General features: G+C 36.8%; 1 protein-coding gene across 3 annotated transcripts in view; it reads right to left on the minus strand.

Moving 5' to 3' along the window:
* SUGCT (succinyl-CoA:glutarate-CoA transferase) overlaps nt 1–25070 on the minus strand; it is a 719374-nt gene that overhangs the window by 108798 nt on the left and 585506 nt on the right. For all 3 annotated transcript variants that reach the window (XM_034963995.3, XM_003808696.7, XM_063605682.1), the window contains one exon: nt 2573–2636. In XM_034963995.3, coding sequence (XP_034819886.1) covers nt 2573–2636 — 64 coding nt within the window. The remainder of the gene's footprint in view (nt 1–2572; nt 2637–25070) is intronic.

The following is a 25070-nucleotide window of genomic DNA, read 5'->3' on the forward strand; positions in this document are numbered from 1 at the left end:
TGTTTGAAAACCATTAAGAGCTTGAGGTTATTTCTTACACAGCATTCTTGTGACAATGGCTACCTGATACATTGATAAATTAAAGTGGGCAAAAGAAATATTCTTCCCTTCTAGTAATCTGTAAATAATACTTCCCTCCTCCTGAGATTTAGCTTTCGTTCACTTACAGTGAAAGTCAGCAAATTACGCCTGACTGAAAGAGTGTTACCTCCAATGAGTTCATTCTTGGTTGGCCACTGACTTACTTTTTTCCTCATTATCATGCTGACAATCATATTGACTTTCAAATGCTTACCCTTTCTCTAATGTGTTAGGGATACCAACCCCTGTATGACCTCATCTGTAAACTTGTGGGGTTAAGTGATCACTGGTTCTTCAGGGCCCAGACTTCCAAGGAGAGATGTGTCGAAGACCACAGCATGGTGGGCAGAGGAGGAAAGCTAAACAATAGGAGTGCTAACCTATCAATCAGCCTAACTCTGCTTCCATCTGTGTTAGCTATGGATTCTTCATGTGGAAAATCAGTTTTACTGTATAAATATCAAAAACTACTAGACCAGATGTTTTCTAAAGATCTAATACTCAAAGACTTATGATTACATTTTTTATTTTAACCACCCCTTCTTTTTATTTCTATTCCCATGACCCTAATTTAAGACACTATCACCTAAACTCCTGTATCACTTCCTAACCTGACCGCTGGCTTTAAGCTGTAAATTGTGTCATTTTATTCCCCTACTTAAAACGAGAGAAAACACAACTTTAACAGGGCCCCCAGGCTCTCCCTACCTCTCCAGTCTCATTTCCTGCCCCACTTCCCCACCTTTCATCCTGGCTTAGAACACACCCCACACTTCATCACCTCGGGGTTTTCTCCCATGCTGTTCCCTCTGCTGGAAATGCTCATCCTCTATTCGTTTTGCCCTTCAGTGTCATGTTATAAGTCTGCCTCTCAGAGAGACTTTCTTCGATCACCTAAACTACAGAAGGCCCCACCTGACCCCATCATTCTCTATGACAGCACATTCTTCTTTCTTTCTTTGCACTTATGACTTACAGTTATAGAAACATTTGTTGGTTGTTATATCATTCAACTTTCTATTAAGTATCAGTTCCAGGTGGCCGGGGGTGAAGTTGTCTGGTTTATTTTTGTATTTTTAGGACCCAAAGCAGTACCTGGCACATAGTATATACTCAGTAATATAGATGAGTGGATGAACGAATGAACTTCTTAGCTTTTGTCAACATTTTTTTCTACCACTTTTCTATACCAAATAACATTTCCCTAGAACATGTGATCTCAGTTTTTCATTTGCTTATACCTGCTCTCTTAGTTACCTTCCTTAATCCATGCATAATATTCCTTATGTTCTTGAACATTAGAATTTTCTCTTCAACTTTATTCATCATACTTCCCTCTTCTTACTCTTTTCATGCGCGAGTGGTCACTATCTGGTAGGTTATGGGAGATTATTATAAAGCTGATCCCAAATCTTAGATTCTATTTAGGATAAAATTAACAAGAATAGTCCTTCAATAAATGAGATCAGATACCTGTAGAAGTAAATACTCTATGCCACCTGACTGAGGTGACTGAGGAGTTTGGCAGATACCTAAATTCCAAGTAAGATGGCCAGGAAATGGTTTTAGGAAAAAACAATAACAAAAATTATATCCTAGCTAATTTCACTGACCTCCATCAGAAGAAAAGAAAAAAAAATAAGTGCTTGGTTTGTGTTTAGTCTAGAAAATATGGACACAATGAACAAATAAGTTGGAACTCCATTGCTGGAATGTGGATTTTCCAGCGATGCCTGGAATGGAGAAAAAACATATCTGATAAAGGTAATATTGTGATTATCAGAGGCTGTGGGAGGGAAATGTATTGGTCACAAGCTCTTACTGCAGTTTAAATGCACCACTTAAGAGGATGATTTGAGAGTAGGCATGAGGCTACTGGCTGCTGAAATAAGAGCTACCTCTGCAAGTAAAGAAGCTGGCATTTCGGCTTAGGCAGCAGTCTCTGGTGAGTTGGTTTAGTATGAATCAACTTATAAAAATTCAATCTATTCTGGGTGTACTGAAAACATTTAGTTTCTTGTTCTGTAAAGCCAAGATCCATACCTTAAACCACGGTTCTGAAAGAAAATGCCCGAGCCTGAGCAGTCAGTAGCCTTCCTCGGACTCCAGTTACATCTTGCCTGGATTTCTTTCCAATTCTCATATGAACGACACTCTATTTCTTGTTATTGGCCATACCTATTACTATCAACCTGTTGATAATTACATGATGTACTTTTGTGAGCACGTGATTACACAAAATGGAATTAAGAAATGCAAGCATTTTTTTGTCATCGTGGCAATCCGACACTCCTTAGAGCTAAGACACAATGCCATAGTCTCAGCATACATTTTTGTGAGTGCAGTCCTAGGATTCCCCTTTTACCCAATGTTATAAATTTGGATAATGTCTTGGAAAGTTGTTTGGGAGCTCATAAGCTACCTGTAGTAAACAGCATATGGGACAATTAATAAAGAAAGGTGTTAGAGAAAATACCAAAACTTTTCAGACCTGGGACGGAAATCTTCCCCACAGTTGGATGCTCCATCTCCATAATGAGGCCATTGTGTAATACCTGAAAAGGCAAAAACAGAGAGAAAAATAATTTACAAAATAAAACCATCTTCAATTGCAAGGCATGGACAGCCACCTATTCAGTCAACATCAAAGAAAGATATGGCAAAACACAGAGGTGTTTAAAATTTTCATTTGAAAGTAAATATTTGACATAAAAATAACGTTTCATCCTATAATACACCAAACGAAGCCAAAAAAGACTAGAGGATTCACGGACTAGAAAACATTTCAATAAGACCTTCCCACTCTTAAAATTTTTATTTGCTCCTAAATATAGCAGATGATTTCCTCTCTTTCATTTATGGATGCTCCCCTAATATTAAAGCTCAGCCTTTTCCTGCATAACCTTATGGCAGGACTCGGCCAAGGTCAAGAAATAGGACCTCGAACAGGGCAGCACACTGGGGTGGTACACATGCTCCTGGAAATCTGTTCAGCAGAAGGTATGGGGAGTCAGTCCAGTCTGAAGAATAAATCAGAGTATCCAGAAGGCTCGGTGACTGCTGGAGGTGGAAGGATTCAGGGCTGCTGTGACAAGCAAATAAGCAGCTGACAGCAAATCCAGAGGAGACCCAGGTCAGAGGCAAGCACAGGGAAGCTGAACCAGGAACATTTTCAATGGTGGCCAAGACCTTAAGCATAAGACTAGAGTTCAGAAACAGGATTCCAGGATACTGGAGTAAAAAAGCCAGAGACTTCATCCCAGAGGGCTGATTAGGTTCTCATGCAATGGTGAGGCAGGAAATTTAAAAAATAATAACAAAATAAAATAAATTTTTCTATATTAAATTAATTTATTTCAAAGACAACAATAAGTATATTTTTATAAATTCTTATTCTCTATAACTAATAACTTCAAATATTCTATTTTCTCTAAAAATACAACAAAAATCATAAAAAAACTAAACAAACCTAACTAAAACTACAACTATCTAAACACCATAATAAAAATTATAAAATAAACCAATACAAAACTCTTTAAAACAAAACCTAAATAATAAACATCTAAATTAGTTAAAAACAATCATATACAATCATAAATTATAAACCTATTACAATTTAATTAACTATCTTTATCCTGCTTCTAGATCCCTACTTTCACGCCACTATAAACTTACTTCAAACTAACCCACCCCCTTTTATAAAATATACATAAAAATCAAATACTATCTTTATTCTAAACCCAATCTTTAAACATTAAATCTACTAAATCTAAATACACTCAGTAATAAAAATACCCTCCTACATACACCCCAAAGTCTCTCTCTAATCCTCCTAATCCCACAACAATGGGACCGAGATAGGTATCTAGTGTCCCACCAAGAACACAAGGTAGCTTTGGCTTGGATTTAAAATCTAAGGCCAGTTACTAGTGCAGGGACATTCTACCAGTGCCTGACAAGAGAAATGTGACTTGATGCTGAATCACTTGAGTACTGAAATGAAGCAACTTAAATCCCTGGCAAACGAAGGCTGGAATTTTCCCTGGGGGTAGGCAAAAAGACAAAATCCGCAGTGCCCTCCAACTAAAGGTGGTGGATGGGCTGAGGGCATGGAACCAAATTCTGATACATAAGTGTTGAATTATTGGAGGCAAAATGTTTTGTGATACGCAAATAAAAATGCAACACATTTTTTTATTTAAAAAAAAACAATTGGAGACTACCTGGGTATACTGTCCCAAAGAATCCAACATCTATTACTGGAACCTTAGTAAGACATTTATGGGCATCTTACATATAAATTGTGTTTCACCTACACTATCTACCAAGCACAGAACCTCTCTTCCTGTCTTGTACATGCATCTAAATGACAGAAGTATTTCAGTGGCACAGTAATCTTACAGACCACGATTTCATGCCAGCATCCCAAAGAGTGGCAGCTATAATGGTTCTACAGCATTTTGAGCTTCAGGTAAAAGCAAGATTTGCATATCTACCTTCTTACCATAATCCATTCACAGAGCAAAAGAGCATGGAATAAAGAAAGTAATAAAATGTTTTCTCACTTTGTTAAACTCGGAGAGAGAGCTCAAATTTCTTGGGTTTTATTCATTTCTAGTGAGTCACATCATAAAATAAATCATCAATAAGACAACTTCACGGGTGACCTTTTAAGTTTAGAACTACAGTTTTGCTATGGCTAAATATTCTGGCTGCCACTGGTTTCTTTGGGAATGGTTACCACTTTTTGGGTGATGCTCTTTAAACAACGATGTCAACCTCCCTCATTGAGGATGATAACACACCACACAGAGATTCTTTCTTTTGGGATCACCAGGTTTGTACTCAAGAGCTGGCCAGATAAAATTCTCGCCAGTGTTAGAACTGTGCTATAATTTAATTCTGGTGTGGCTCGTTCTCAGCACCCGCCCCGCACAGCTTCCTCCTATGTGGGGGTGGGGGCTAAATGCCAACGGGAGGTGCTAAATCTCAGTTCTACTGAGGACAGGAACAAAAATACCGAGCTAAATTTCACTCAAAACAATTATCTGCACACTGAATCATTCTTCTCTCCTCGTATCTCTGTTGCCCTCCTGACTACCTCTTTGTAATAACACTGCAGTGCTACTCACGAAAGACAAAAGTGAGTGTTCTTAGCTAAATATAACTTAACTGATAGTGTTGAAATTAATTAACGCTGAATTTTAATCATGTAGCAAACGTTAAGTGTCAAACGTGAAAGGGTAGTTGGTAAAGGTCAAGGGACATACGTCAAAGTTTTGTGAAGCAAAAGCTAGCAGTTGATTGAAATTTTCCACGGAAGCAGTTTAAAGAGTGTACTTTCTCCACTCCTATGCCGATTGCTGTCTATATAGGATATTTTCAGTATGAAACTTTAACCTTATCAATGCCTTTGCATTGAAAACCATTCCGTTTTAAGCAAAAATATAAATTCTTCTTACATTCAGCAGAGGAAGTTGCAGTTTCTCATTTGCTGTAGCATGCATACAATTATGAGGCAAATGGGCTGGTGTGAGCCCCATGTTCAGAAGGAACTGATGTATTCCCCTGCTTGGTTGCCGCCAACCTTTTCATATAAAGTGTGAAGTCCATACAATTCCATAGGCTTTCTTCGTGAATCAGGTCAGAATATCCCACAGAACAATGGGGGCTGTGGCAGTGCTGTCCCTGGAAACCCTGCCTAATGACTTGGAATCTTGGAAAACTCTCCAGCCTTGTTTGTGGGGCGAATCCTGCTCTGCTTAGTAACATATTAGAGGATTTCAGAACCCAGGAAGTCTGTCTGAATTCTAACATAAATCTCTCCTGCTTCATTACCCTTTCACGTTTGACACTTCAACTCCCTTTCATGTTTGACACTTAACTTTGCCACATGATTAAATTTGTCCCCTCTAAACTTCATTGGAAATGAAGGAACTACCTGTTATCACCATTTGTATAACATTTTTTGGTGAATGGTTACTAAATGTTTCCTTGTTCTTTTCTCATCTGGCCCCAACACCCCAACCTCTACCACCTTAACCTAGAAATTCAATTAAAAAATGTTTTGTTTTCTGACCACTAACAATTAACTGCTATAATTTCCCTTAAGATATTCATGACTTAAAGAGAGTTTCATGCCTTGATGCTAGGTCTGGCCATTCAGGGCATTCTTTGTTGCATATTGAGTTATTTCAATATAAGGCAGGAAATTTCTCCAGAATTTTGTAGTGAATTTTGTCCATTTAGCAATGTCTTTGGATTTTACTGTTTTCTCCTTCATTTTACTTATTTTATCCTTCCTAGGTCTTTCATGGTTTAGTAGCTCTTCTAAATTCCATTTCTTCTCCTTGAAATTTCAAAAGCCTATTCTTGACAAGAATAGAATTGTAGTCAGTGCGCCAACCTCTTTAGCAAAGTATCAGGCCTATTTAAAATAAGGTCTCTCTTTCTTTCTCAAGCATTTTACAGATTGACAGCCTAATGACAGAGTCAAGTGGTAATGTATTAATGATGGGGGGAAAGAGTAAAATGTATACCTTAAAGTAACGTGGGAAATAAAAGTTTAAGTGAAAGTAAGAAAGTCTTTTTATAAAGTCCTATGGCAGAAATGGCAGAAGAAAAAAATTTGTAATATAGCACTAGCAAGACAAAAAATGCAAAAATTAAAAATCCATAGACAGTGAAAATATTTATGGAAAGTGAGAGAGGAATATTCTAATGAAAAGACATGAAATTACATATACGAATGATATTTGTAAACACTACAGTGTCCTTACACATATCAAAATCAAAGTAATACCATCAATGGCATTAGCAATAACGTACAAAAGAGAACTGACCTATCTATTCACTGTGGATAATGATATGACCTATTCATTCAACAAACACGATAGCACTTATATGCTAGGCAAAATGAAGAAGCTGGCAGTGAAAAGATTAATGAACCTGCATTAAAAATGTATGTAATTAGAAGAGAGGGTACAGAATAAGAGATCTTTTTCATAACACAGTCATATAAATTGTTATAACACAGTTTAAGCTCCATAACAAAGGAGCAAATCCAAAGAGGAGCAAGTAAGTAACTCTGCCTATCTTGAAAGAAGTTGGTGATTTGTTAGATTAAGATAATATGACTTAGGTCAGGGAGGTTAGTAAAGACCAGAGAACAAAGATAATATTGAAATTAGATGTTAAGGTTAAAAATAACAATGATAAATGTAGTAACAGCAGGTGCTGCTCAGCAAAACTCCTTAAGGGTCAGGCATTGGGTTAGGAGCTAAAGCTTTATTCATTTAATCCTCTCATTAACCAGACTAGGTAGGAATTATTATCTTCACCTCTACTGATAAGGTGTTAGAAACCTAGAGGGGCTAAGTATTTGTCCAAGATTTCACAATTACTAAATGGCTGATCTTGGATTATAATTTAGGTGTGTCTAATTTAGCCAGGTTCTGGCAGTTGGAGACAAAAAAAAAATGGAAAAGCTTTATTTGATTTACCATTAAAATAACTAGCTGATGTGGTCAATTCTGTAAAAAAAATTAGTCACTTTAGTGGGGAAAGAAAATCAGCCAAACAGATTACATGACACCATGTGGTCCTATTAGTTAATACACTGAGCTGCACCGTTGCAGGTAGCCAAGGATACTCTGGCACCACAGATACAAAGGCTGTGAAAATTGGAAGTATTTGAAGGGGATGGACCCAGAGGGTGATCTTGGGCAAGGCATTTAAGTAGTCTAAGGCTTAAAACCCTCATCAGTGGCCAGGCGTGGTGGCCCACATCTGTAATCCCAGCACTTTGGGAGGCCGAGGCAGGTGGATCACCTGAGTTCAGGAGTTCAAGACCAGCCTGGCCGACATGGCGAAACCCCGCGTCTACTAAAAAAAAAAAAAAAATTTAGCCGGGTGTGGTGGTGTGTGCCTGTAATCTCAGCTACTCGGGAGGCTGAGACAGGAGAATCGCTTGAACCCAGGAGACGGAGGTTGCAGTGAGTCAAGATTGTGCTACCGCACTCCAGCCTGGGCGACAGAGCAAGACTCCGTTTCAAAAAAATATATTCAAAAAATTTTAAAAATAGAAAATTTAAAAAAAGAATCTTTATTAGTAAAAAGGGGATAATAATATCTCTTTCTAAGGGACGAAGTGCAATGATGAGTATAAAGCCCTGAGCATAGGCCCTGGTGCAGAGTGTGCTCACAAGAAGCGGCAACTGTTTTTCCTGTTACCAATAGACTGGGTTCAAACTCTGGCTTCATCAGGTACAAGATGTGTGGCTTTGGGGTACATTCATTGAACACATATTAAATGTACTAACAGTAAAGAACAATAATTAACAATAAGCATTAAATACATATTAATGTGCCAGGCATTGTTAAGTGCTGAGGAAAAACTGGGTCACAGAAAACTCAAGGTCATGCCCTCAAGAAGCTTACTGCCTTTTAAGGGAAACTTTCCAATTAAGCAGAAACCACTGGTCTGTTATTGTTACATAATATTATCTGTTTTGTCCCCTGCTATATGCCCAGTGCCATGAATGTTATCTGGCACTATCTGGTAGATGCTCAATTAACATTTACTGAATTTTTTTAAATTAAATTGAATTAACTGAGTAAATTGCAGGTACTTCCTTTTGGTTTCTTTATTTTATAGAAGTTGGGGGAGAGTGCTCTTATTTTAAGCTTTTAATGAATGCCTAGAGTTCTCTAGACACAAAACTGTTTTACTGAATTTCCAAAATACAGTCATTTTTAGGAACTTAGATATCAAGTTCTAGTGTTGCCTTGCAATTTCTTCAGTTTTCTAAAGCAGCTTCCAGCTGATCTTGAATCTGCCATATACACTGTACATATTTTAAGACACTCCAGAGGCCATGCTGAGAAGCTCTGCATGGACAATGGTCATTATCGATAAAGGAAAGCCAAAAAACATGGGCATGCACATTTATACATGTGAAATTAATCTACCAAACTTGAAGAAAACAATTACAGAGTTCTTCTTCATTAAGAATACTCAGAAAACCATTTCTAAAACACACAATATCTTACTAAGCAAAAAACACTGGAGTAATATTCTTTATTTCATTTCCCATTTTAGCAATTTGGTCATTCCTTTAGCATAATAGGAAAACAACCTTGGAATAATATTTGAAAGGTTACATAACTGAAGGCAAAACTTACAGTGAATATATTAAAAAGTTAATTCAACTATTTCTGAAAACTGTGCCCTCAAAAAATGCAAAAATAACATAAATTCCTGACAACAAATTGACATGAAATTTCCTAACTTTACTTACATCAGGGGTCCACAAACCGGTACCATGGTCCATGGTATCGGGGTCCACAAACCAGTACCGGTCCTTGGCCTGTTAGGAAGTGACCTGAACAGCAGGAGGTGAGCAGTGGGCAAGGAGCATTACAGCTTGAGCTCTGCCTCCTGTCAGATGAGCGGCAGCATTAGATTCTCATAGGAGCGGGAAGCCTATTGTGAACTGCACATGTGAGGGATCTCGGTTGGACGCTGTTTATGAGAATCTAATGATAAATGTAATACCCTTGAATCACCCTGAAACCATCCCCCATCCCCGTCCATGGGAAAACTGTCTTCTACAAAACTGGCCCTGGTGCCAAAAAGATTGGGGACAGCTGACTTAGATAATGAAGATCACATGTAAAAGCTGACTTTTTTTTGTTATCTTACTTCTTTGAAACAATTCACTGTTACTAAATTTCATTCTGCTGTGAATGCACCTGACATAGCCTTTTTCCTATTTTCTCTAATTTAAAAAAACTATGAAAATTGGTCATGCAATATACACACACACATAATTTACACAAACACATATATAATGTGTGTGCATATATATAGTGTGTATATATAGTGTGTATACATATAGTGTAAATAATACACACACACGTATATATAGCTTAATGTAGACTAATAAAATGAACACCCATGCACCAAACACCCAGCCCGAGAAACAGAACTACCAAAATGTTTAAAGTCCCAGGTGTACCCAGTCCCTCCCTCTTCTATCCCCAAATATAATTCTCCTGAATTTTGTTAATCTTTTCCTTTCTTTTTTTCTACTTGTATCAGTGTGTATATACTCCAAATATTTAGTTCTGGATTTCACCCATTTATAACATTTAATTCAATGAAATCAAGCATATGCTTCTCTGACTTGCTTTTTCTCATAACATTGTTTCTGAGATTCACCCGTTCTGAGGCATGAGGCCATAGGCTAATCATGGCCATTAATATGAAGTATGCCATTGTATAAATACTCCATAATTTAACTGACTCTGCTTTTAGGTAGCTTCCAGTTATTTTACCATGGCAAACAATGCTGCCATTAACCCATCTCTTCATGCAACAATTTTGCTAGGGGATTTTCTAGCAAACCTAGAGCTAGATTTGCTATGGCATAGTGTTAAATATATCTTCACTTGTTGGGTAATGACAAATAATTTTCCTTAATCACTTACCAATCACTCCCACCAGTTGCTTTATATCTCAGCAAAACTTAATATTATCAGAGTTTTTAGGTTTTGCCAATCTGATCACTGTGAAATGGTATCTTATTAAAGCTTTAACTTGCATTTCCTTAATTACTAATCAGGTTGAGTATATTTTCCCTGCTTAATAATAATTTGCATTTCCTCTTAAATGAAATGCTTATTCAAGAAGCTTTTCTACTGGCTTAATTATATTTTTATTTTTCTTTCTTTTTTTTTTGAGACAGAGTCTCACTTTATTACCCAGGCTGGAGTGCAGTGGCGTGATCTCGGCTCACTGAACCCTCCTGGGTTCAGGCAATTCTCGTGCCTCAGCCTCCTGACTAGCTGGGATTACAGGCCTGTGCCACCACACTCGGCTAATTATTTGTATTTTTAGTAGAGACAGGGTTTCTCCATGTTATCTGACAGTCTTGAACTCCTGGCCTCAAGTGATCTGCCTGCCTCATCTCCCAAAGTGCTGGGATTACAGGTGTGAGCCACCATGCCAGGATGCTATCATGTATGAGTTTTTTACATATTCTGGATATGAATTCTTCATTGGTACATGAAAATACTGGAATTGAAATTATGGCTTTATTTCTCATTTATTTTGTATTATGTTTTGGTGACCAAAAGTTCTTAATTTCAGCATTTTCAAACTTACTGAAATTTTCCTTTTGTTCTTCGCTTTTTATGACATATTTTAAAAATTATTTCCTATTCTTAAGTGTTAAAGATATTATCCTAAATTTTCTTATAAAATGTTTAAACCTTGATGCATTTATTCATAATAAAAGGTCACAAGTTAGGGATTGAAGGGAATAATCTCAACTTTTTAAAGAGCACCTACAAAAAATCTAAAGATAACATCATACTTAATGGTGAAATACTGAATGCTTTTCCTCTAAGACTGAAAATGAGGCAAGGAAAAAAATAATAATAAAAAATAAAATAATAAAAATTAAAAATAAAATAAAATGAGGCAAGGATGTCTGCTCCCACCACTCTTATTTGACTTATTACTAGAAGTTCTAGACACTGCAATAATCAAGAAAAGAAAAACATAAAAGGCACACAGATTGGAAAAATAAATAAAATAAAAATAAAAGGAACAAATATAAAAAATTAAAAGAAAAATTTAAAAAGGAAGAAATCATACAGATAACACAATTGTCCACATTGTCAAGAAAATATACAAAAATACTCTTAGGACTAATAAATGACTTCTGCAAGGTCTTAGGATACAAGACCAATGTACAGAGATCAATCATATTTTTGTATACCAACAATAAACATGTGCAAACCAAAATTAAAAACAACACCATTAATAGTCACTAAAAATAAAATGAAATACTTAGATATAAACAACAAAAAAATGTATAGACCATGTATGCTGGAAATTACAAAATGTTGATGAAAGAAATCAATCAAGACCTAAACAAGTGGAGAAGCATACTATGTTCATGGACTGGATGATTCAACATAGTAAAGATCCCAATTCTCCCAAAATGTGTAAGTTTAATGCAATTCTTACCAAAGTCCCAGGAAAGCTTTTTTGTAAACTTTTTAAAAAGTTCATTTTAAAATTTATATGGAAAGATAACAGCCTCAGAATGGCTTACACAATCATAAAAATAATAAAGAGATAATTACTCTATCTGATATTAAGATATACTATATAACTGCCAAACACCAAGCAGGTACTAGGAGAATATCATATTGGCAGAGAGACAGACACATAAATCAACAGAACAACAGAGAACTCAGAAATAGATCCACACAAATATGTCCAAATAATTTTTGACAAAGGTACAAATGCAATAGAGGAAGTAATACAGCCTTTTCAACAAATGGCACTGAAACATGTGTACTGGAGCTGGGGGGAAAAAAGAAACTCAACATAAAGCTCACATTGTAAAAAATTAATTCAAAACAGATCATAGATTTAAATGGAAAATGGTAACTATAAAATTTAGGAAAATAAACAGGAAAAATATTTAAATAAGAAAATAAACAGGAAAAACTATGGTACATCCATATTATGGAATACTCCTTAGCAATGAAAAGGAACAAACTATTGATTCACACAACAACCTGCATCAATCTTAAGGGAATTGTGCTGAGTGAAAAACACCAATCCAAAAGATTACATAGTATATGATTTCATTGAACATAGCATTCTTGAAATGACAACATTCTAGAAGCAGAGAACAGATTGGGGGTCTCCAGAAGTTAGAGGAGAAATGGGAGTGGAGGGAAGGGAGGTGCATGTGGCTATAAAAGGGCAGCAGGAGAGATTTTCGTGGTGATGGAACTCTTCTCTATCTTGACTATATCAATGTCAATGCCCTCAATGTGATATTGTGGTATAGTTTTGCAAGAAGTTACCATTGGGGAACAGGGCTACATGGGATCTCTCTGTATTATTTCTTATCACTGCATGTTAATCTATAATTCTCTCAAAACAAAAAGCTTTTTTTAAATTATGGTCTCCTGTGGGTATAATGTGAGAGGGGACTCAATTTTATTTTCTCAGCTAGAAATATATTGATGAATAGAGTTTTAGTAGAAAACATTTTTATCTTGTTCCTAATTTTAAAGGAAATGCACTTAATGCCTCATCACTGAGTATGTTTGTGACAAGGAATAATGGCATACTTTATCAAGTTATAGAATCTATTCCTAGTTTGATGAGAAATTTTATTATAGATGTTTACTTACAGCAAATGGCTTTTAATCCATCTACTGGGAGGATCATATAATTTTTCTCCATTAATCTGATCACTTACAACTGCAGTAAGTGATCAAATGTATTGTCTTAAAATTGTTTGTTACTTGTACAATTTTAGAATAATTATCTCTTTCAGGTGAATTCAAATTTTTATTGACATGAGGTGACTTGAACAGTAATGCATTTTGTTTTAAAGTCGGTAGCATCTAACATTACTAAAGCTACACTGGCTTCATTTTGGTTTGTATGTTCTTCATACATCATTTTTAACCTATATATATGCAACCTTTCTAAGTTTTTAGTTTTATGTGTATCTCTTGAAAATAGAAAATAGCAGGATTTATTCTATCTTTGCCTTTTAACTGAAAAGTTTACTGCATTTACATGAATTGACATTATTGACATGTTTTAATTCATCTTAGAATCTTACTTAGTGCCTATTTTTGGCCCCCTATAAAAAAATTCCCATCTTGCTGTGTTTGAGATTGATTGAGATTGTTTCCTCACATTTACTAGTTTGAAGATATATACTCTATCAAAAGGATAATCTTTTTTTTTTTTTTTTAAGATGGAGTCTCGCTCTCTCACCCAGGCTGGAGTGCAGTGCTGTGATCTTGGCTCACTGCAACCTCTGCCTCCCTAGTTCAAGCGATTCTCCTGCCTCAGCCTCCTGAGTAGCTGGGATTACAGGTGCACACCACCACACCCAGCTTTTTGTATTTTTAGTAGAAACGGGGTTTTACCATGTTGGCCAGGATGGTCTTGATCTCCTGACCTCGTGATCTGCGCAATTATAGGCATGAGCCTCCGCGCCCGGCCTTTTTTTTTTGTTTTTTTTTGAGATGGAGTTTTACTCTTGTTGCCCAGGCCAGAGTGCAGTGGCACCATCTTGGCTCACTGCAACCTCCACTTCCTGGGTTATAGCAATTCTCCTGCCTCAGCCTCCCAAGTAGCTGGGATTACAGGCGCCCGCCACCACCCCTGGCTAATTTTTATATCAAGACGAAATTTTTTTTCCTCCAGAAGTCTTAACATGCATATTTAACTTACCAAAATAAAAATGTAATCAATACCAGTTATCCCCGTATCAATTATATGCCAGGATCCAGTTATCCCCCTACCAATTTATATGCCAGATGTTTTCAAACTTTCTTGGTTCCCCATATTTTTTCTGTCTCTGTAAATTTTTCATAATGCCCTTAGGCAAAAAGGAATACTGTTTTGTGTATTAAGTAGTATTGTTTTGTTTATTAATTAAGTAAAAACAATATGTATTCATATCCTAATAACTGAGTAGTCATTTGAAAAAATAATAGACATAAATTATAATAAAAGAAAAAAAATCTTTATTTGATTCTTAGCCACTATTACTTTCTAACAGTATATGTACACCTGTTAGGCACAGTAAAACTTCTTAAATCTTGGAATTGAATCAGATATCTCCAACCATATTTCTTGTTTTATATTGATTTTCTCTTGGTACTTGCATTTTTTTCATAGCAACATCCATCCAAAAACCGAGTTTGATCAAATGTGTTTATCAAAGGAATGTAGTGTGATTCAATGTCGAAGCTGTGAACTTGAGGACACTCTGTGCTGTGTCCAATATACATTGCCCTGTTTCCCTAGAAAATATAAACATCCTGCAGTGCCCCTGCGCATTCACTAGGATGTCATGAGTGCCTCAGTACATAGTTTGAGAACCACAGTTACCTGCAATTGGGTTCAGCATTTTGGTTTTCTACTTTTTTAATCTGGAAATCATTAGTATCAATACCGTTTTTCAAAATCAATGATTTTTAGCTTACTGTATGCTTATGCTAATTTTTGATCCCCATTTTTTTATCTTAGGCTTTCCTTTAGTGGCTATATTCTCTCTTCCTGTAGAATAGTTCTTTAGAATTTCCTTACTCATCTGTTCGTAGTAAGTTCTCACAGTAAGTTGGTTTTATTTTCCCCAAAGTTACTTTGCTTCCAAATAAAGATATTTTTTTCTTTATTTTTTTTTCTTTCTTCTAAAAGATTTGTATTGGTTGTACATTTCTAAGCTGACAGTTAACCTTCTGTTGGTATACTGATGATATTATTCCATTGTCTTCTGAGTTTCACTATTGTTTTCAAGAAGTCAGCCATGATTCTAATTGTCATTGCTTTGTAGGTAATCTGTATTTTTTTCCTCTGGGTGATTTAAAGATCTCTATGTCTTCTGTTTTCTACAGTTTAACCACCATCAGTCTAAACCTAAATACCTTTTTATTTAATGTATTTAATTTTTACTGAATCCATGTAGTCTTTAGGACTTCCTGAGTCTGAAAAATTATGTCTTCAAAAGTTTTGGAAAATTCCTAAGCATGGTAAAATATTGCCTCTGCCTATTTTCTCCAGCTTCCCCTGGAACTGCAGTTATATATACATTTATATATACACATAAATGTATATATAATGTATTATAAGATATAATAGATTATATAAACATTATAATATATTATATATTATATATTGATATATTATAATATATTATATATTGATATATTATAATATATTATATATTGATATATTATATATTGATAAATTACATATATAAAATTAATGCAAATTTTAGCTATATATTAGATGTGATCACACTGTATGTCTCTGCCTGTCTTGTATTTCCTATGTGTGTGTGTGTCTCTCTGGGTTGAGTTGTAATTAATTTATTCAGATCTATGTATCCAATCATGAATTCTCTCCTCTATCTAATCTACCATTTAATTTGCTGTGCAGTTGTTCTTAATCCAGAGATGATTTGCATTCTGTTTTTCTAAGTGCTTAAGGGCACCTCTGAAATAGAACCACATTACACTTAATTTTCTGTTTGGTGGTTTTTGGGCCAAGTAGAATTAATTACTGTCCTATATATAGGACAGTAGATTTGTAGATAGCTCATCTCCTAGCCCCAGAAAAATGAGAGATTTTCAAGAACCATGGTCAAAACAGGTTAGAATATCTACTGTTTTTTTCTTCAGTCTTCAATGACAGGTTTTAAAATTTGTTTGCTTTCTTTTTTGTTTTGTTTTGTTTTTTACCTAGTTCACCCACTGATATTGCTGACTTTTGGATGTCTGACCTTTATTTTGAAATTTCTATTCTATCTCCCACCTACTGTGGACTTCAGGATTCTTGTAATATCCTCATTTCTTATGGCCCATAAAGTTCAGGTTCTAAGCTAAAGAGTATTAGTAAATGCTGGTTCTAGTGCTTGCTTCTCTGCATGCATGTTTTCTAATCATTTTTCTACTGGCAGGATTTCTCTGGTCATATAGTCCCCCATATTGTCAGAAACAGAGGTTCTCCAGATGTCACTGTATCCTCTTTAAGCTACATTTGAAGTCTTAATTTGGTGTTCCAACCTTTCCCAAGACTAAGTAGTCCAGAAAATACGAAAAATAACAACTATTAAATAAAAGAGGAAATACAATAGAATCCAGTGAAATACAAAGGTGATTTATGAACTTTAAAGTCAGGATATTCGAAGTCCCGACTTACATCTTTAATTCTATCCTTCTTGGCAGTGGGGCCTTTAATTAAGTTATCCCAGAACCAAACTACAAACTTTCAAGTTAAGAAAGCATTCTTTCCCCTCCAGCACAGGAGTCCACAAAGCCCTGTGAAAGGAACCATTCCGAGTGGTGGTCAGCAGGGTAATTTTGTGTGTGCTGTCTTCACTTAGCAAGAACCAAATAACTCCTTCATTCTTAGGAATTTTCTAGTTGCCCAGTGGGAAACCTGTGAGTTTTGATTAGTCCTAAGAACAGGTCAGGAGGTTGTATATATATTATATTTCTGACTGGATTTAGTCCTCTCTTCCCCAGAGACTGAAGATTCTAGGCAAGAATTTGGGAGTCCAGTCTAAGAGGCAGAAGTTATCTACTTTATTAATGAAGTGATGCTTCATCCTCTTCAGAAGCCATTGAGGCAAACATTTTTCTTATTACTCTTCATTTGTTGATCAAGAACGCATCACTTAAATGTCTGCCAACCATTCTATTTTTTTGCAGGGACCAAAGTAACAAAAAAGTGTAAGGAGGAAAAATAGTCAATTGGACAAAAATACAGCATAACAAAAAAAAATGCACATGGATTCTCTGAGTTGGCAGAGTTTTCTGTGTGACTTGTCAGGGGTGGACAGTCCAACCAGCATGAATGTAAAGCAAGGACAGAGTGAGTGTGAGAGGACCATACTTGACACTTGCCTAATATCTAGGTGGCAATTTGTATGTGCCAAGACACAGTGAAACAGATTTTTCATTATTATCTCTATTTTATATATGAAGACACAGATCTGAGGAGGTAAAATGACTTGAGTAATAATGTAAGTTAAGGTAAAAGGTGTCTATCTGACAGCAGAGCCTATGATCTTTCTGCCACACTTGTGTCTGTCTCTAAAGTGTTCAGTACGACTTTCCGCTATAATAAGATTCTAGTATTGCTGATCTGAGTGCAACACAGACATAAGAAAAAAGAGTCATTGGGGACACAGACTATTCCAAATTATTGCCATTAGCAGTTTGTCATTTCTTCTGCTGGTGCAAGTGCTGTCTGAGAAAATCAGGTATAGTAAGATGCAAGTAATCTTTTATGGAGACCTTTCTCTCTGTCTCCTTGAGGGTAATGTGTTGTAAACTCTACTGAAATTAAATCTCCTTTGGGATCGAATTGCAACAAGGCATCTCCTTATTTGATGTAGCAAAGCTTTCCCTTAGTAAGTCCACAAGAATATGAAGGATGTAACAAAACATTAACATCTGCTTCCTTAACAAATTTTCTTAATAAAGTCATACATGCCAAATATGTTTAAGACTCATTATCACTCTTGATATAGTATGATAGAAGTTTAACCAGGAAAGGTTTTCAGCATCAGGAAGCCACAAAGGAAACGATGTCGTGGCACATACAATATCTGAACAGCCACAAGGCCGAGCAGCGGTTGATAAATGTGCCGATTACTTAGTCCTCGCCATGAGGAAGCAATATCATTTGTTTGCTTTATGTCAACCATTCTAGAGAACCATAACCACACAGGGAGCAATCAAGTGACAGTACTGTGGCTACAGAAAGACACGGACACTGCACATGACATCCTCCTTGTGCCTGATTCATTATGCCAAACATTTGCTCAGGCTCAAAAAGGCCAGAACCATTATGATAATTAACACGTTTCTAAGACTTAAAAACACTAAGGTGGTGGTCCTAAAATTCAGTAAACTCAGTGTTTTCATTTTACATTTTGGTTTGCTTTTCCTGGGAATTTGTGTGGATGGGGAAATACTTTGCTTGTTGCAGGCAGATAGATGCATGTTTGCTCTAGGCCAGGAGATAAGGAGAACTATTTTAGGAAGGAGCCTGTGTGACCAGGCCTGAGGGAGATAATACTGATAAGTAGAGCAGGGTCACTGATAACTTTGTGGGCAAGTGACCCTTTGGATATGCCAAGAGATGTTATCAGGGAGAAAGGGCTGAGTCATGTATATATAATTCTGGCTTACACTAGTTGGAGTGTGGGGCAGAGGGGTAGAGATGGAAATACATAGAAACTAAAATGGAGTGACATGAGTCCAGTCAGGAGTCAAGCCCGAGCTTCTCTCAGACACATCTGTGTTCCCAGCTGACTTGGCTCACAATTTCTTTTTTGTTTGTTTGTTTGTTTGAGATGAAGTCTTGCTCTGTCGCCCAGGCTGGAGTGCAGCAGCACAATTTCAGCTCACCTCTGCCTCCTGGGTTCAAGTGATTCTCCTGCCTCAGCCTCCCAAATAGCTGGGATTACAGACATGCGCCACTATCCCTGGCTAATTTTGTATTTTTAGTAGAGTTGGGGTTGCACCATGCTGGCCAGGTGGGTCTCGAACTCCTGACCTCAAGTGATCCACCCATCTTGGCCTCCCAAAGCGCTGGGATTACAGACGTGTTGGCTCACAATTTCAATCAGGTGTCATCAGCCTGCCTTACAGACACACTGTTTCAGCATGGATATTCACATGGATATCACACTATCACATCTCGACACCCAACCAGAAAAGTGGTTCCTGCCTCTGCCCTGCTTAAGTATCAGGGAGAGTGCTGCCTTCTGAGTTCCAGCTGTGTGGTGTGTCTTCTTATTCAGATCCATGCTTTATCTTTTGGGCCTGACACTTGACACTGCCACTCTGGTTTGGACATTTTGCTTTTGCTCACAATAAAGACTTTCCTTGAAGTTGAACCCTATGTCCGATGCCCACCTTACTTTGCCTAGTCCTTGAATCCAACCTTACACTGCCTATAACAGGTTGAATAATGGTCATCCAAAGATCTCAAGTCCCACTCCTGGATTATGTTACCTTATTTAGAAAAAGAGTCTTTTCAGATGGGATTAAACGAAGGATTTTAAAATGGTGCAATTACCCTGGATTAAGGGAGTGAGCCCCAAATGCCATCACCAAGTGTTCTCATAAGAGAGGCAAGGGAAGATGTCACAGATACACAGAAGGGGAAGCAGCAATGTCACCAGCCAGATAGAGAATGGAGTGATGCTGCCACAAGCCAAGGAATGCCTATAGCCTCAGAAGCTGGAAGAGGCAAGGAAAGATTCTCCCCTAAAGCCTTCATAGAGAGTGCAATGCTGCCAACACCTTCATTTTGAATTTCTGGCCTCCAGAACTGTGAGAGAATACCTGTTCTCTTAAGCAGTCCGGTTTGTAGTAATTTGTTACAGCAGCCCTAAAACAAACTGTATCCTAGCTCCCGAGATATACCCACATAGATTATCAGGAGCTAGAATTCTGTTTAATTCATGTACCCCTATCTAAACAAATAACCCCTCCATTTAAAAAACAAAGACCGGAATCAATCTTCTGGTCCAAAAGAGACTGACTTGCTACATAATGGAGAAAGGAATATTTTGAGCAGCACATAATCATGATGAAGTCAACTAGATGGTATTCTATTGCAGCTATTTTCATAAAGAAATATTATTGTTTTCATCCTATGTTTCACTCTTTTGGAACTAGCTTTGCCACTCTCAATAACTTGGGAAAAACTTAAAACCAAATACTGTTTTCACACCAAATTTACATTTCTTCCACTTTAACGATTTGTTTAGGCAAATGACCTGAACTCAGGCGCAGGTTGGTGATTCCTAGGGTGGGGTGGGGTGGGTGGGGGTGGGTGGGGGGTGGGGGGGTATGCACCATGTAAATGCAGATTCATGCTATCTTCACTCTTTCAATTCATTTCTAAGATGTAATTATTTTCTGAGGATTCCTGAAATTGACTTTCTCAAGTTTTTCGTTCAAGTATAAAGGCATAATTGATAATGCTGTTTTTTCCTATAAATAAGAATATTCCAAAACCTAAATAAGGAGATGAGGAACAGGTATTTCAAAGGATCCTGATCTTATCTAAAATAATTGTGGACTAGTAGAGGGAAAACCTACCAATTTTGGTTCTGCCACTAATCAGATGAGAGGGATTGAGTAAAATTCTTTTAACTTCTCTGGACTTCTGTCTCTGCACTTTTAAAAACTGGACTATTATGTTCGACCATGTAGCCTCGTTAAGATAATTAGATGAATTGAAATACTTTCACCTAAACACCCTTGAGAAACTGTCAAAGTCAATAGGGCCACCCAAAACTCATTCTCACCCTTCCTCACACCTGCTCCTCCCAAATTCCCTACCAACCACTAGCACTCCCATTCACTCAGTCTCCCATGTCTCACACCTGGGAAGTCTCCTTGACTTTGCCCTTTCTAACAACTTGCCACTTTTGTCCTTCAGTCAAGTTAAATTCCTTACCAAGTCTATTACTTGTCCATTCATTGAAGCATTATTCACAATATCAAGATATGGAATCAATATTAGGTGTCCATTGGTATGTGTGTATACAATTGAATACTATTCAGCCTTAAAAGAGAAGGTGATTCTGTCATTTGCAACAACATGGATGAATCTGGAGGACATTATCCTAAGTAAAATAAGCCAGGCATAGAAAGACAAGTATCACATGATTACACTTATATGTGAGATCTAAAAAAGTTGAACTCACAGAAATATAGAGTAGAATGGTGGTTGCCAGGACCCAAGGGAGAGGGTGGTGGAGAGATATTGGTGAAAGGACACAAAATTTCAGTTAGGAGGAATAAATTCAAGAGATCTATTGTACTAAGTGGTGATTATAGTTAATAATAACGTATTGCATTTTGAAACTCACTGGAGAGTAGATTTTAAGTGTTCTCACCCACAAAAAAGTAAGTATGTGAGGTATTGCAGATATTAATTAGCTCAACTGAGCCATTACACAATTTATGCATATTCCAAAATATCACAGCATATGTGAGAAATATATATCATTATTATTTGTCATTAAAAAATAAAAACAGACTGGGCATGGTGGCTCACACCTGTAACCCCAACACTTTGGGAAGCTGAGGCAGGTGATCACTTGAGGTCAGGAGTTTGAGACCAGTCTGGTCAACATGGTGAAACCCCATCTCTACTAAAAATACAAAAATTATCTGGGCCTGTGGTGCATGCCTGTAATCTCAGGTACTCAGGAGGCTGAGGCAGGAGGATCACTTGAACCTGAGAGGCGGAGCTTGCAATGAGCCAAGATCATGCGATTGCACTCCAGCCTGGGCAACACAGCAAGACTCCATCTCAAAAACAAAACAAAACAAAACAAAATACCATCTGAATGGACTCTCCTGTGTTCAAATCCAACCACGTCATTCCCCTGCTTCATGTTCTTCCCTGGACCCTCTGTATTAGCAGGACCGAGCCAAGCAGCCCAAGGGCACCATTTATATTTTCCCTGGCTTGCACAGTGTTTTATAATCATTTTCCATCTTAATTGCCTAGATTGAAAATTTGGAGATTTCACATACAAACCCGGATTTATGAATTTCCATGAAAAATAAAAGGGTATGGATGCAACCAGACCCTTGGATACAACCTACATGAGCTGAGAGGCAGCTCTTCTCTTTAGCAGTGGTGTGTGTTTTCCTGCTTTCCATAGTACCCACCACTCTCTCTGCTGGTTACCCAGTATGATTCACTCACTGATTTCATTTGCCTAGCATCTGATGGTATCTGAATTGTAACTTTTGGTCTACAAGATAAAGTCCAAAATTTAGCATGGACCAAAGGCCCTCAGATTCCCACCCTGGACTACTTTTCTCATCTCATCTCACCCAAATGCAACATCAAACACTTGTAGATTCCTGAACAGCACACTCTTTCAAAAAATCTCCTTGATTTTTAATATGCTTCCACTCACCACCACCTCTACCACATCTCCAATGTTATCTTCTTTGCAAACATGTGTCCTGCAAGACTCTACTTAAATGGCACTATTTTAGCGAAGCTTTATTTGGTCAGCTCAGAACATCTATTGTGCTTCCTCTTCTAATGCTACACACATCATAGAATTTATGATGTTGGTTTCCAATAATCTGTGGACATATAGTCCCTGAGAAAAGGGGCCATGCTCACTGACCTTTATATCCCTAGCCTCTAGCACAGTACCTGATACATACAAGTGTTAATATGTGATGGCTAAAACAAACAAACAAAAATGTTGGAGTACTTATCTACTACTTGGCACGCAGCAAGCACTAATAAATTTGGTTTGACTTGGAGTAAATAATATTAGGTATCACAGACTAGAATTAAATATTAATGAATTTCACTTTGGATCCAATCAAAAGAGAAAGTAATAGCATCATAGTGTAGCGTCTGACTGTAGGCTCCAGAGTCAGACTTTACTGATTAAAATTCTAGCCCAGCTACTTGTCAAAATGGTTTAATTATCTGTAAATAGGAATTTTAACCTGCTTTCAAGGATATTGAGATGATTATATGACTTACAAAACACTGAGGAGCATCTGGCACACAGCATTAAACAAATTTAGCTGAGATTATTGTTATTGCAATTACCGTTATGGTTATTGTTTTGTTATATAAAGTCTTCTTCATCAAGATGTCTCCCTTATGTAGCCACTCCACAGACTGGACCTATAGAAGAGCACTGCAGTGAGACAGCTATATTCCCAGGTCTTCTATATCACTTACATAAGGTAAAAAATATATTTTTTCAGACAAGTCATAAAGCCTTCATTTCCCACAGATAGGTATTTGAAGAAAGTCCTCCTTTCATTCAGTTCCAATTTAGTCCTATATAAATACATGTAATGGAAGAATGGCTATTCTAAAACAACAATAAAATACCATCTACCTATAACATATAAATATGTATATTCTTTTATTTTTTCTTTTTTTGAGACTGAGTCTCCCTCTGTTGCCCAGGCTGGAGTGAAAGGTACAATCTCGACTCACTGCAACCTCCGCCTTCCCAGTTCAAGTGATTCTCCTACCTCAGCCTCCCAAGTAGCTGGAATTACAGGCACCCACCACGATGCCCGGCTAATTTTTGTATTTTTAGTAGAGACAGTGTTTCGCCATGTTGGCCAGCCTGGTTTCGAACTCCTGACCTCAGCTGATCCACCCGCTTCAGCCTCCCAAAATGCTAGGATTACAGGCATGAGCCACTGTACCTGGCCTAAATATGTATATCCTTAATAAGGACATAACTTTCAAGGGTGAAAGGAGACATATAATTTTTACCTTGAAGGTAAAGGTGTAAATTTATATAATGGGTTTAGTCAATATATATACAAAGAACTTTATAAATACTCTTTGACTAAACAATCCTAATATTCTTCATCTTTTTTAAGGAGATAATTTTAACAAAGAAAAAAACCTTTATGCATAAAAATGCTCATCTCAGAATACTTGTAGTATCTAATTGGTAAGAACCTGTCTAAAACTAGAATAATAAATAATAACATAGATATATGCTAGAACTGTGAGGAAATAGTAAAATTATGTTCACAAAGTTGTTTAACAACATAAGTAAAAAATGCATAATGTAATTTTATATGAATAAACTAATCCCCAATATTAAGAGGGAAAAACTGAAAGGAAATTAACACTTCTTTCTTAATAGGCACTAGAACTACAGCATTTTCCTAGGTTTACAAAATTCTCTTTCTGCACACAGTTACTAAACATTTCAACTTTATGACCTATGCATTCAGAATTAGACAAAAAGTTACATTAAATTGACAGGTACATTGTTTATCAAAGATCAAAGTTTGAAAAACTCAGTTCTAATCTGAACTGGATGGCTGTATAGTGAGATACAGTTATTTCTTGCTGAGCCTCAGCACAGATATCAGACATGAAGTACACAACAAAGTTTTAGGTGGAATAGTCTTCCATTTGTCAATAAATGAAGGTATATCATAAAAAAATTATCAGGGCCTTGGAACTTGACTAAATAAAAATTGCTTACAAGAGAGGAGAATGGTCCAATGGGCTAGATTCCACTGCTGAAGATGAAGAAAGATGCTTGGCAAACAGTTTCCAAAATGCTACAGCTTTATATCAACTGAGACTAGGGAATCAACAACTGTGACTTAGAAATGCAAAAGTGAATTTGTATACCTTGGATAAGCTGAAGAATAACTTCCAGGGGACAATAATAATAGATTTCCTGCTAAACAAATCATGACATCTTTGTACATAGCATTGAAAAGTGTACCGTGAAAGGCAAAAAAAGGAAATCTCACAGGTCAAGAAATCCTTGTATAGAGAAAAAGTAACTGCCTTAGCTAACAGTGAGCAAAGGAGTCACTAATAATAACACGATAGCATGACTACTAATATATTAGTCATTATTTGA

Source organism: Pan paniscus, chromosome 6, assembly GCF_029289425.2.
Source record: "Pan paniscus chromosome 6, NHGRI_mPanPan1-v2.0_pri, whole genome shotgun sequence".
NCBI lineage: Eukaryota > Metazoa > Chordata > Mammalia > Primates > Hominidae > Pan > Pan paniscus.